This window comes from Budorcas taxicolor, chromosome 8, assembly GCF_023091745.1.
Source record: "Budorcas taxicolor isolate Tak-1 chromosome 8, Takin1.1, whole genome shotgun sequence".
NCBI lineage: Eukaryota > Metazoa > Chordata > Mammalia > Artiodactyla > Bovidae > Budorcas > Budorcas taxicolor.
This window is the reverse complement of record NC_068917.1, coordinates 109,234,061-109,247,276: the sequence shown is the minus strand read 5'-3', so window position 1 is coordinate 109,247,276 and position 13,216 is coordinate 109,234,061. Positions and strand designations below refer to the sequence as shown.

Below are 13,216 nucleotides of genomic sequence, written 5' to 3'. Positions count from 1 at the left end.
GGATGGTCTTAGGTGTTTCTTTAGAGAGGGGCTACATGTCAGAATCCACTGCCAAGTCCAAGGTCATGAAGTCCCCGCTCTCTGTGGGACCCCTGTTCTAATCTCAGATTCCCTTCCCCGTCTTGCTTCCACTGGAGGAGGGGGGCTGTGCCAGAAAGCCTTGTCTTACTCCCTCTGCCCTGTGGGTACAAGGCTTTGGGGGTGGGGAGCTGACTTCTCCTGGTCTCTTGCCCACCAACTGCTAGCCATGGGACCTCCCTCTTGGGGGGGCTCACAACCCCCCCCAAGACTATATTCAGATCTAGGGGAGCAAACCCTGTTGCTGCTACTCACCCCCATCACCTCGGGTTTTTCCCCAAACTCTTGTTAGCATTTAAACATTTGCTGGAACCACCCACGAGGCTGTGGTAAGGAGCGGGGTGGATTCCCCAAAAGCCCAGAAATAGGGTCAGTGACTCTCAAGCCTGAACTCTTGGCCTCTTGGCCTTGGTCCTCTCTCCTAGGCAATTCCTCCCCAAGCTTGTGGTCGAAAAAGGGTTTTCACCTTCCTTTCTCTGTCCTCTGGGAACTCCCCTGAGGTCATAGCCTGTACCAACTGCATGTTAAAATGAGATATTATGATCTGGGTCGGCCAGGCCTGCCTTTGATATAGAAAGGACCTTCACTTCCAGCACAGGCCGGCTTTCAAAATTGTTGTCTAGCTCAAGACACTACAAAGTCAGCTTTGAGGTCTAGCCCAAAGCTGAGGGATGACTCTCTTTCTTTTCTAGAAGGCATCTGCTCTTCTATCGAAGGAGCGGATGTCTTTGATTTAATAGGTGGGCTGCCATAGACCAATATGGTTTATAGGGAAGGAAAAAGTCTTCATTTGTAACATTTTCAACACTACCATTCACCTTGCGCACACACACACAGATGTATGTAGGAAGCATTTGTACACGTGTCTCATACTAGACTGTGAGCACCTTGAGGATGGAGGACGTCTGTTTTTTCTTTGTTTTCCCAATACCGGGCGCATAATAGTGAAAATATGTTGAATGAATGAAAAGTTGAACGGAAGAATGACTCGGTTTGGAACACTAGAACAGAACACTTGCCTGAAGACTCCTAATAAGAAGCAAATCACATGAGAACAGTTTCTGTCTCCCAGAAGGGCAGAACTTGGGATGGGCGTGAACAAGTGTGAGCATCAGTTTAATCAACATGAGACCCTACGATTCTGGCAACAGGATGGCTACAAAATCTAGTCCAATGCCTCTCAGTCTGAGGTTCAGAGAAACAAGTATTTGGCACCGGTCTCCCACCCCTCCCAGTTCCAGAGGTAGGGAGGAGCTTTCCCCAACCACCCAACCAGGCAGTGATCAAGCCACAGGGAGGACAGGCCTCCGAACTCCTTGATCCCAGAAGAAACCACATCTCAGCCAAAGTCATCTCCCTTGGCAAAAAGACTCAGCTTAGCTGGAGGTAAGTTATAGGTCCCGGTTTAAACAAGGGGAGATGCCCTCATGAGTGTTGGGAGTTTGGGGGCACCCTTTTTGGGCGGCTGTGGACAGCCTCGGAGAGCCAGGGAGAGTGGCCCCTCCCTGTGAACTCAGCAGCACGCAGGCCAAGATTCCTTGTCTCCCCTCCATAAGAAAAGGCTGCAGACAGTGCTGGCTGGCTCTGGGGTGATTTACTTCCCTGAAATACCTCAATTTAAATGCTAATTTCCCCAGAACTGAGGGGTGATCAGCTCTCACATGCTGGTCGCTGTGTGTTAATATATCAAAAATGCTTATGCGTATTCTTAGACGGGGACGGGCAAGAGGCGAAACTGTGTGAGGGCTGGGGGAGGCTGGAGCAAGGCTGGTGACAGGAAAGGTTCGGGAGGCGTGTGCTCTGGGGGCGTGCTGCCCAGGCTTGTGTGACTCGGAGGCGGTGTGCTGGTGGCCAGGGGACTGAAGAGGCCACCTCCCCCTCGGCACGCAGTTGAGCAGATGCTTGGGGGAGCTTAGGCTGTGAGCAGGCACTGTGCTGGGCTCCCGGAGGCTCTCAGAGAAATCCAGAATCTGGTGTGGGATTCAGGAAGAGGGACTGGCATTAAAGATAACTGAGGGAGAGCTCCCTGGTGGTCCAGTAGTTGGGAATCTGAGCTTTCACTGCCGAGGGCCCAGGTTCAATCCCTGGTCAGGGAATTAAGATCCAGCAAGCCAAGTGGAATGGCCAGAAAAACACAACAACAGCTCGATGTGAATCCTCCTCCTCACCCCTTGAAGTTGAACTCATCGCCCCTGATTTGCAGATGAAGTTACCAAAGCTCATCAGATGAAAGTTCGTTCTTCAGGGGATCTTCTGGACCCAAGAATCGAGCCCATGTCTCCTGCTTAGCAGGCAGATTCCTTACTACTGAGTCACTAGGGAAGCCCCCGGCCCTGGAGAGACACCAGGAAATGGCTCCCACATGGAGCCCACAGTTTAGTGGGAAGAGCAGGTATCCAGCCAGGTCCCCATGCATACCTCTGGGAAAGGAACCATCAAACTCCTCATCGAAGAAAAGAGCAAGATTCTTTTTTTCTTTTTCCAGGCTTCATAATTGCTTTATTTATTTTTTTTTTATAGTCATCAGATTAGTTTTTTTAGTTTTTAACATTTTTTTAACACCAAAAACATTTTGTCTTGTATTAACAATGTTGTGATAGTTTCAGGTGGATAGCAAAGGGACTCAGTGTATATATATATGTACATGCATCCATTCTCCCCCAAGCCCCCCTCCCATCCAGGCTGACACATAACAATGAGCAGAGTTCCAGGTCCTATACAATCGTCTTGTTGGTTATCCATTTTAAACATAACAGTGTATACATGACCTTCCCACAGTCTCTTAACTATCCCTCTCCCCCAGCAACCCTAAGATCATTTTCTAAGTCTGTGAGTAAAGAGCAATTTTATAAAAGGATGTAACAGGGGAAGTGACCCAGGGAAGGTTTCTCCAGGGCAGAGGATTAATGTGGAGTCGGAGTGACAAGTAGGAGTTGGCCTGGTTCGGGGCTGGGGGCGGGACAAGAGCTTTCCCGAGAGAAGGCAAATCCGGAGTGGACCCTTTGCAGGAAGTGAGTATGCCCCACAAGAGGAACAGCAGGCCAGTCGGTGCAGCCTGGTGGTGGGCAGATGGCTGTGCTTCGTGAAACAAAGCAGAAGGAAGAGGCAGGGGCCAGATGGGGGAGGCCTTTTCACATGGTCCCTGTAAGACGGGGGAACCCCAATACAAGTGTGTAGAATCAAAGAGACCTCCCACTCCCAGAGTTCTCCTCAGACCCAGGGGCCCAGGATGTGCTGTTTTAAACACCTGATGAGTTGCTTCCATCTAATATCAGTTGAGATGGAACTATTTTCATGGATATTTGGGGGGAGCGGTTTGTACAAAGAAACAGTGCCCCTGTTGCTCTTTGAGACACATACATTTGTGCAGACACACACACACGACTGCATCCCTGGGCTCGGAAGCACACCTGTCTCTGCCCTGCTCTCACGGTACTCTGGGTCAAGAGCGCGTGGTCTGGACTGATCCCTCGAGTGTGTGCTTCCTGAGTACCAGATGCTAAGCTAGAAGCCCCATCATCACTTCCTGATGGTGGACCTCAGGTGGACAAGTTCCTAAACCTCTCTGAGTATCCATTTCTTCATGTGCAAAACCGGAGTAATAGTAGTTAGAGAATTCTCATGCGGTTAAAATGACGCACGCGCTCACGTGTGTCTCAGCACACTACCCAGCACACGGCTGATGGTCAACAAATAGGATCAATACACAGACAGCACTCACTCTGCTTCGTATCTTCCTGTTACTAGGATTCCGTAGTTGCCTGGTAGCTTCGACTACACATGCACCCCCCATGCCCAAGTCTGAGAATCTGGATTTGTTTTCAAGCCAACTGAGTTTAGGCAAGCACCCTGCTGTCCTCCCCATCACCTTCCCCAGGTGGGTGGATTCTGAAGCTGCCCTCTGGGCTGTATGAGGTCCCCAGCCCAGGGGAGCGTCCCCAGCCCAGGGGAGCGTCCCCAGCTCCGTTGCTTGCGTGTCCTGTTTTGCCTCCCGGGAGAGTTTGACTGATGCGAAGGCCCCGGGCGCCCTCTGCTGGCAGAGGCCATGCAGGACTTGTGGCCATCGCCCAGGCAGATGCGAAGGGGCACAGTCGGGAGGGACCACCCTAGGTCCTTGGTCTTTGCTGTTGCTACCTTTTCACTCCCTGATCCGCCCCCACCCCCTTCTCCCTGCTCTTTGCACTAGTTTGAGAATTCCCAACTTTCCATGGTCTCCCTTTTTCCCATGCTTTTCCTCAAGACCCTTCCTATGGCCTGGAAGCTCAGGGAGACCACTTTCCTCCAAGCAGCGGAGTATGAGCCGGCCCCCTGCCGTCCCGAGCTGGCCACTGTGCTGCCGCGTACCGAGGTCAGATTTGCCCACAGAGTCAAACCTGGCTTAAAGAGAAGGCAGAAGGCTTGGAGGAGAGGAACGTGTGGCCGGTGAGGGGGTCACTGTCCCCCTCCTCTGCAATTAGAAAATCAAAGCCGGAGAAGCTGTGAAGTGGTGATGCTAGATGGTAAAGTGAAAAGTAATAAGCTTGCCTTCAGAGCCCTCTTTCCAAATGTACTCGACGTGTAAGTCCAGGGAAGTCAGTTCACATCTCAGAGCCTGTATGGGGCAGGGCCAGGGCGTGGGGGAGGTGTGATCACGCCCATCTCATGGTGCTGGATGAGGGTCCGCACCTGAGCACTGGTGTGTAAGTCGCAACGAGTAACAGACCCCTTCATTCGGCATCAGCCTGTCTGGGCTCAGCACACCCCGGGGTGCTACGGCTCTTCCAGCTTTGAGAGCCTGAGACTGTCCTGGTCAGCATCTTCAGTGCCCCGCCCCTGTACAGTAACGTAGAGTGTGGGTTCTGGGGTCAGACCACCTGAGATCTCCTGCTTCCCAGCTGTGGTTTTAAGCAGTTGCAGAACTGCTTTGTGCTTCAGCTTTCCTACCTCTGAACTGGGAGGCGGGGTGGGGGGGGCTGGTTTGATGGCACCTAATTCATGTGGTTGGATGAGAGCTCATGTAAAGTACATGGAACATTGCCTGGTGCCTAGGAGGTGCTCAGACAACAGCTATTGCCATCATCCTTATTACTGTGATTTCCTTAGGGCAGAATGAAGAGCTCAGGGTCCCTAATTTACAGATGAGAAAACTGAGGTTTGAGTGCTTTGCTCCAGATTACCCAGCGATGATGCAGTGTGGACAGAGCAGGATGCGTCTTCAGAAGCGTCTCCCCTGTGCCCTCGTGAAACAAGCGTTTGGGTCTTGTGGGGAAGGAGGAGACCTTGGGTCTCGGGCGGAAGCCTCCAGCCCTCCGGAATCCCCAGTAACCAGCCCCACTGCCTGTTCTGCGTGGCTGGTGTATTGTCTCCCCAACACGGGGCTGGGACGATCTCAAGGGCCGGGGGAGAATCCAGGCTGTCTCTGGGTCCTTGAGTGCTCGGCTCAGGGCTCCACTCAACATGTGTTTGCTGAATGACTGGGGCAGGGGGACACCCTCCACCTCATTATGTCTCCAAGGGAAGCTCCATAAACCAGAGGCCACCGCATGAGGGGCACAGGAGGAAGCTTTGTTCCTTAGACCCTTGTGGGGGTTGCGTGCTACTTTGGGGCACTTCCGTGGCCCCTGGCAGGCTCTCTTTATATTCCCGGGGCTGTTCCACATACCCAAGTGTGCAGACGAATCAAATGCCAGCCACCAACACCTGGGCAGAATCCATGATCACAGGCACATATGTAGACGAACATGGGCACACGCATGATGCACAGAATAGTGTGCTTACATGCACCAGTTTGGACCCAGAAACTCAGCATCACCCACACAGACCCGGTCGACCGTCCCAGGCCCAGCCGCTTACCCCCAGCTGTGTGGTCAGACAGACCTGGTTCCAACCCCAGCTTCACTACCTCTTAACTCTGAACCTCATTTTTTTTCTTTTGTGTAAAATGAAGATAATGATGACTGCCTTGTGGGTTGTTGCGAAGATTAAATGATTAAATGGATGTGAAGTGCTTAGCCAGGTCCTAGCAAAGTATAGAAGTTCAGTCACTAATTGTCAGAGATGATGATGACAAAGATGCTGGTGATGTTGAAGGAGGGGATACCATGTCCGCCCCTGGAGTCCGACCTGCTCAAGGGTCAGACATTGAGAATGTGTTCTCTAAATGAATGAATAGAGGACACGTTTCACAGGTGCCTGGGGTGGAGTGCCTGGGGACGTGGAGCACAGACAGGAAGGTGACCCAAGCCACACAACGCTTGCACGTGTCCTTTTGAACTGCCCGAGATCCAGGCTTCAAAGGCATTGCTTTGGCCTCACGGATTTTTGCTTGCCTCTCTCTGATTTTCATTTCAAGGCTGTCCATTCCAGGTGGCAAAATGAAGCGATAAACATTCCCTCCCTTTGTTCTTCGCCTTCCCCGCTCCTCCTCTCCAGATTGTGGTCAATGTCTCTAACTCTGAGGATTTATGAATAAAAAGGGACCTCAGAAGTCACCTTTGAATATGGAGATACCCTGGACACTGTCCATGACAAGTGTCTGTCAAGTTTCCCTTGCATGCCCCCAGCTAAGGCAAGCTCACCACCTCTCAAGTGACAGGCTGTTCCAACTTCAAGCACACCTATTATCTAGAAGATTGAAGCCCGTCTCCCTGCAATGCACAGTCACCCCGTTCCCCATACCTTAAGGCTACCTTTGCTCAGGGTTCAGTGCCCTGAGGTCTGTCTGCTGTTCGCTGGGGTGGTCTTGCAGTGAAGGGACAGAGGCACCTGAAGAAGTTGGGACAGAGAGAGCACTGGCCTAGGAGTGGGGAGATCCGGTCTGGCATCTGAGCCATTGGTTGTCCGTGACAGTTCCCCGTCCCTTCTCCAGGGTTCAGTTTGCCCATCTCTGAAAGGAGACGTCCAGTCTGAAAGATATCTTAGGATCCTTTCACTTGAGCATGCAGACAGCCGTTCTCTCCAGCTCAGTCTCAAGCACTCCGCGCTGTCCTCAGTCCCCTCTCATGCTGGCTCACTGTCGTCACTGCTTATGTAAGGAGACGTTTCACAGCCAAATATACAGTGTATAGAACATCAGACTGTGTCCTGAGCAGCTGGCAGCTTTATCGCATTAAATGTTTCAAACTACCCTCAGATCTCACTTTTATAGACAAGGAGACTGAGGTTCCGAGTGGACCAGCAGCGTGCTGTCAAGATTGTGCAGCTAGTGAGTGGTGGGCCGGGATTCAAGCTGCAGCCTGCTGGATTCTAGAAGCTGTCATTAGCACTCTGTTCTCGGAGCTGGGATTCAGGGAGCCAGAGGCCTCCATCCCAGCAAGCCTGTCACCCGGCCCCCAACTCACCAGTCTCTCCTCTGACTTGGAGCTTCCTGCCCTCCTGCCCCACAGCCCCCTCGCCCTGCCCACCCACCCCCCTACACCCCCAGCCCCCAGCCTCTGCTTCCTCGACCTGGCAGTCTCTCTCTCCTCTCCACAGGGAAAACAACTTCATCAAGGACTTCCCGCAGCTGGCCGACGGGCTGCTGGTGATCCCGCTGCCGGTGGAGGAGCAGTGCCGGGGGGTCCTCTCCGAGCCCCTCCCGGACCTCCAGCTGCTCACTGGTAAGACACACAGATACTGGATTCCTGCCCTCTGCCCGCCCCCGGCCTTCCCCCTGACCACACACTGGTCTCCAGGATCAGCTGCTCAGCACGTCCAGAATGGACCCTGCCAAGCCGCTGTGCTGGCGAGGGATGGGATGTAAAAGGGACCTGCCATTTCTAGGGCTCTTAGGGGCAGTGAAGAACCAGGGGCTTCCCTGAGACTCCAGACTCTGAGCCGAGACTGGATTCACCCTCTCGGCAAACTTCAGTAGGCAGCGCGGTGTTATTAACCGCAGTCACCAGGCTGCACGTGGGATCAGCAAGCACACCCACCCCCAGAACTGAACCTCTGGACCCTTTGGCCAGCCTCTGCTCATCACCCTACCCCCACCAACCATCCTACTCTCAGCTTTTATGAGTTCACAGGTTTTAGATACCACAAGGAAGTGAGATCATGCAGTTCATTTTTTTTTAATTTATTTATTTTTAATGGAAAGATGCTTTAGAATATTGCTTTGGTTTCGGCCACACATCAGCATGAATTAGCCTTAGGTATATATATGTCCCCTCCCTCTTGAACCTCCCTCCTACCACCCACCGTTTCCCACCTCTCATAGCCATACCAGGGAACACACTGGAGTCATGTCTAATGAGATGGATGAACCTAAATCCTATTATACAGAGCAAAGTATGCCAGAAAGAGAAAAACAGATACTATGTATTAACACGTATGTATGGAATCTAGAAACACGCAGTTCATGTTTAAGTCATTTAAAATAGAATAAGGGGACCTTCCCCACCCCAACTCCAACCAGGAGTCTCTTTCACTTAAAGCACATCGGTCATGCAGCTTGTTTTCTGGGCACTGAGCCATCCTGTAGGGTGGGTATTATTTTTCTCATTTTGTAGATGAGGAATCCAGGCTCAGACAGGTGAAGGAAGCAGCTCAAGGTCACACAGCAGATCTGCCAGAACTGGAACCAGCTGTGGCTCCAGGTCCTCTGCCGTTTTTCACTCCCCTCTGCTGTTCCCTGCAACCGCTGCCACCCACAACCTGTGTCTCCCCTACAGGGAAACACCCTTTGGCAGGCTCGCCTGAAGCCTGTATCTTCTGCCCCACTGCAGGCCGCCCTCTGCTCCTGCTCATCTGCTCCCCAGTTCCTCTCTTGCCCTTTTATGGGGGACTTTTCCAAGCTGTAAGGGCCCTGGCTGCCTGTGTGATACAGAACGTTGTGGTTCTGCACTAGTGGTACAGACTCTTAGGGTTATTTGTTTTGATTCAGGGTTCCTTAATAAAGGAACTGTTACATTTTAAGAGTTAATTTTTGTTTTTGTTGTTCATCAGAAAAAACACCCCTCCCCATCCCAGGGCTTCATGTCACTCCTAATCCTTGGGTGATAATCTAGGACAGGATCAGGTAAGAAGGGGGTTAGTAGTCGAGTAAGACCAGGGATGGTTTGTGGTCAGGAATGAGAGGCAAGAGGGCGAGTCAGTAAACAGATATTTATTGAGCGTCTGTGATATATCAGGGTCTGTTTTGGAGTATTGGAGCCTCTATTTACCAGGCTGTGCAGGAGTAGGAATGATACAGACCATGGCCTGGACCTCAAGAAACTGGCATTTCACTGAAAGCACTTATATGCCAGGTGGAATCCAGTATGGGCCAGGAGTGGGGAAAGTGTAGGATGGAATGATCATCACTTACAGGGGAGGTTTAGGGAGGGAATGAGGGCAGAGAAGTTGGTCTTGTAAATGTTTTGATAATCAAAAGAGGTAGGAGGTTTGGGGACTTTTGTTTTTGTTTATTTGATGTTGTTGCTTTTGTGTTTTGTTTTTTCCTTTTGGACACTATGGTGCTTAGTTGCGCAGTCTTGTCCGACTCATCGCAACCCCATGGACTATTTGTCCATGGGGGATTCTCCAGGCAAGAATACTGGAGTGGGTTGCCATGCCCTCCTCCAGGGGATCTTCCCAACCCAGGGATCAAACCCAGGTCTCCCTCACTGCAGGCAGATTCTTTACCATCTAAGCCACCAGGGAAGCCCTTTGGATACTAAAGCACCAAGTAAATAAGCTGCATCAACAACCTGCATTGAAATGTCTGCCTTGTTCTCTTGGGGATGGCCCTGGTTGCCAGTACCCCCTCCACGTCTGCTCTGAATGAGGATGGGCAGTCACAGATGGGGCAGGGACTTTCCTGGTGGTCCAGCAGCTAGGACTCTGCACTTCCACTGCAAGGGGCCAGGGTGTAATCCCTGTAGGGGAACTAAGATCCTGTGTGCTGAGGCACGGCCAAAGAGATAATAATAATCAGATGAAACAAGATTAAACATTTAGAAAAAAATAATAGGTGGGGCGGAGGCTGCCTGGGGCTGCTGTCTAGTCTTCCCATGCAGACTGGTTCCTTCACCCTGAGCCGAAACACGGGCCTTTCCTCCTCCCCCACCCTCTCCCCTTCTCTCCCCAGTGTCTGCAAAGGAAGGGCAGGGCAGGCAGAGCAGACCAACAGAGAGGACATATTTCTAACAAAACAACCTCCTCGCCCCAACCTTATCTTTGGGGATGATGAATATTTTACTTTAAAATGAAAGCCTCTAAAAAATTACATTATTTCTGAAAAGGCTAGGGAGGAAAAAAAAAAAAAGAAGAAGAAGAAGAAGTTGACAGTAATGGACAACTTTAATACCGCAGGAATGTCCAGGAAGAAATCATTTGTTCCAATGAGATTCTCATTTTAATCTTGGTATCAAATACCTCTTTAAGTGCCTCCGCACCAGGGAACAAGAGAAAAGGATGGAAAATGTGCCTGCCATTTGCCGAGGATATGTAACAACAAAAATAATGACTGCTGATGTGACTAGCATTTCTTTTTCATGTCTTTTTTTTTATTTTTTCTGATTACAAAGAAGGGAGTCTGCAGTGCTTAGAGTAGAAAACTTAGAAAATGGAGATGAATATAAATCAGAAAACAGGCATCTTTTAGGCATCCACTTGCTAACCAAGTTAACCACTTGCTAACATTTTGTTGTGTTATTTTTTTTCTTTGTTTATGTTTTATCTATACCTGGGTTTCAAAAAATGTCTTCTATGAAACTTGAGTGTCAGTGGGCCCTAGAAACGGGGCTCCTCGGCCAAGACATTTGCAAAATGCCGTGCGCCGTCTTCATGTACCTTTAAAATGTATATTAATTTATTCACGGAACTGAGAAATTATACAGTCTGTTTTTAAATCTTGTTTAACTTTGTTTAGCCAGTGTTTCTTGGTCTTGTTTAAAATGGGAAGCTTTTGTGTGTGCACATAGGTATTTTATGAGACATCAAAGGACATGTCATGTTTCCATGTTAGGAAATAACAGTCGGTACAGAGTGGGCGGACATAAAAGGTCAGCTAGTGAGCGTGCGAGGCTCTGCATGGGCTCTCTGTCACAACTGCTCCGCTCTGCTGTCATTGTGCAAAAGTAGCCTCAGGAATAGGTGATGCGTGGGCCCCCAGTGCATGTGTCGGACATTTCGAGGTTGCCATGAAGCTTCCACTGCTCTTAGTTCATTTGAGTCTCATGATACGCCTACTTAAAAAAGGTCAGCCTAGGTAGCCATGGGATCAGAAGGGGAAACTGAGGCACCGCAGTGTCTAGCGCCCCATGGCAAATTGCCTCTGGACTAAGTAGAACCAGAAACCCACTCTTGCCTGTAGGGTAAAGGGGCCATGTGGGATCTAGAGCAGAGAGAAAAGGGCAGCTTGAGGCTGAGGTCAGAGGCCAGGAAGGAAGAGGCCCAGAGACGGGGTGCAGATCCCACCGTTGGCCCCAGAGGGCTGAGCTTAGAAGAGGGGGCCGTTCCCCAGAGCCCAGGGCTGCAGGGCAGGGTTGTGGGGGTGAGGCCTGTAAACGTGGGGCTCACGTGACCTTCTTTCCTCCCCAGGAGACATCAGGTACGACGAGGCCATGGGGTACCCCATGGTGCAGCAGTGGCGGGTCCGCAGCAACCTCTACCGCGTGAAGCTCAGCACCATCACCCTCTCGGCAGGTGAGCCGCGCCGTCCGCAGCCAGGGGACTTGGCGTAATTCAGCACAGTCCCGGGGCATGCCAGGGCCCGTGCTGGCACTGGGGATGGCTGAGGAATGAGGCCTCGCCCCCTGCCATCAAGGAACTCACAGGGAGGGTGGAAGGACAAGCAGACAGATGGTGACGGCCACACGTTGTAGGAGGTCAGTGCAGTAATGGGGCTGCCGTCTATTCTGGGAAGTCAGAGGGACTCCTGGGGGAAGGGGGACTCTGCACAGGGTGTGACAGTCTCGCTCACGCTTACATTCTCGAAGTATTTCAGGCATGTGGGTTCTTTCAGGCACTGATTCCTCTAGCCTCTCCTGATTTCCTTTCCTGCCCATCTCCTCCTATTCAGCAATAATGCATCCCCGCCCCCCCACCAACACACACACACACACACACTTTGCCCACATGAATCTTTCCCCGTGATAGGGATGGCGTATAATTCTCACACACACACACACACACACACACACACTTTGCCCACATGAATCTTTCCCCGTGATAGGGATGGCATATAATTCTCAAATGGGACATTTACTTTCAGACTTACAAGTCTCAGACGGGACTTACAGTTCTGAAAATGGGACATTTTCTCTCTTGGCTTTGTGACTCTGCATACGCCGTTCCCTCTGCCTGGACCTCCTTGCATATCCTGGGGGAGATGCCTCCCCCATTATCTGTTCCCCTGGGAATTAATGCAAGGAATTCCCTGTGCTCAACTGCTTATGTTAAAGCACTAACAGGTACTTGATTCGTATCAGAATCCTGTCTGTCTCCTGCACCTCAACTCTGACCTGTGAACTGTGGAGAGCGCTTGGATCCTATTTATTCCTGTGCCTTATATTCCTTTTGGTTCTCCTTTTTGATGAAGGAATAAAAATTAAACAAAACTGGAAAAGGAATGGGTAATGGACTTTGGAAAGATGAGGCCCAAACTTGGATTTTTCTACCCTGACTTATTCATAACACTGCCACTGGGTTATTGTCTGAGTGTCTCCTGATTATCAGCCAGCTGCTTTCTTATCTTTTTTCTTTTCCAGTATCACTTTGTTCATGAGCACCATGGAACTCTTTAGCCTGGGTATTGGGGAAGTGTAAATAGTAATTATGGCTGACACCAGCCAAGCGCTTTATAATGTTTTGTATCTTGGGACTTACATCAGTCTCAAGAGGAAGGCATTCTTTATCCCTTTATTTTTCAGATAAGGAAATCAAGGGTCAGAGGGGTTACGTTGCCCAAGGTCACACAGCTAGTAGGTGGCGGAAAAGGAGTGTGTCGAGGATTTGATGGCAGTGTTGTCTGCCTAGAGCCACAGGGCCTCTCCGTGGTGTTCTTTATTACCGAGCAGAAATTGTTTCATTATTGGCTCTGTTGCATTAATTGCCCCGTTGCATGAGTTGACGGGTTGGTGAGAGGGGCTGTTCTAGGCAAGCGCCCATTCTCTGAGCCCTGTCCTGTGTTCACCACCACCTACACCTTCCCACCGTGCTTGTGAACAACTGCCATGTTCCTGTTACAACTACAAAA

The 13,216-nt window shown here is 50.7% G+C and overlaps 1 protein-coding gene across 1 annotated transcript in view; it reads left to right on the top strand.

The window, feature by feature from the left end:
- ASTN2 (astrotactin 2) overlaps nucleotides 1–13,216 on the top strand; it is a 1,033,755-nt gene that overhangs the window by 747,354 nt on the left and 273,185 nt on the right. The window contains exons 14-15 of the mRNA XM_052644759.1: nucleotides 7,531–7,655; nucleotides 11,560–11,664. Coding sequence (XP_052500719.1) covers nucleotides 7,531–7,655; nucleotides 11,560–11,664 — 230 coding nt within the window. The remainder of the gene's footprint in view (nucleotides 1–7,530; nucleotides 7,656–11,559; nucleotides 11,665–13,216) is intronic.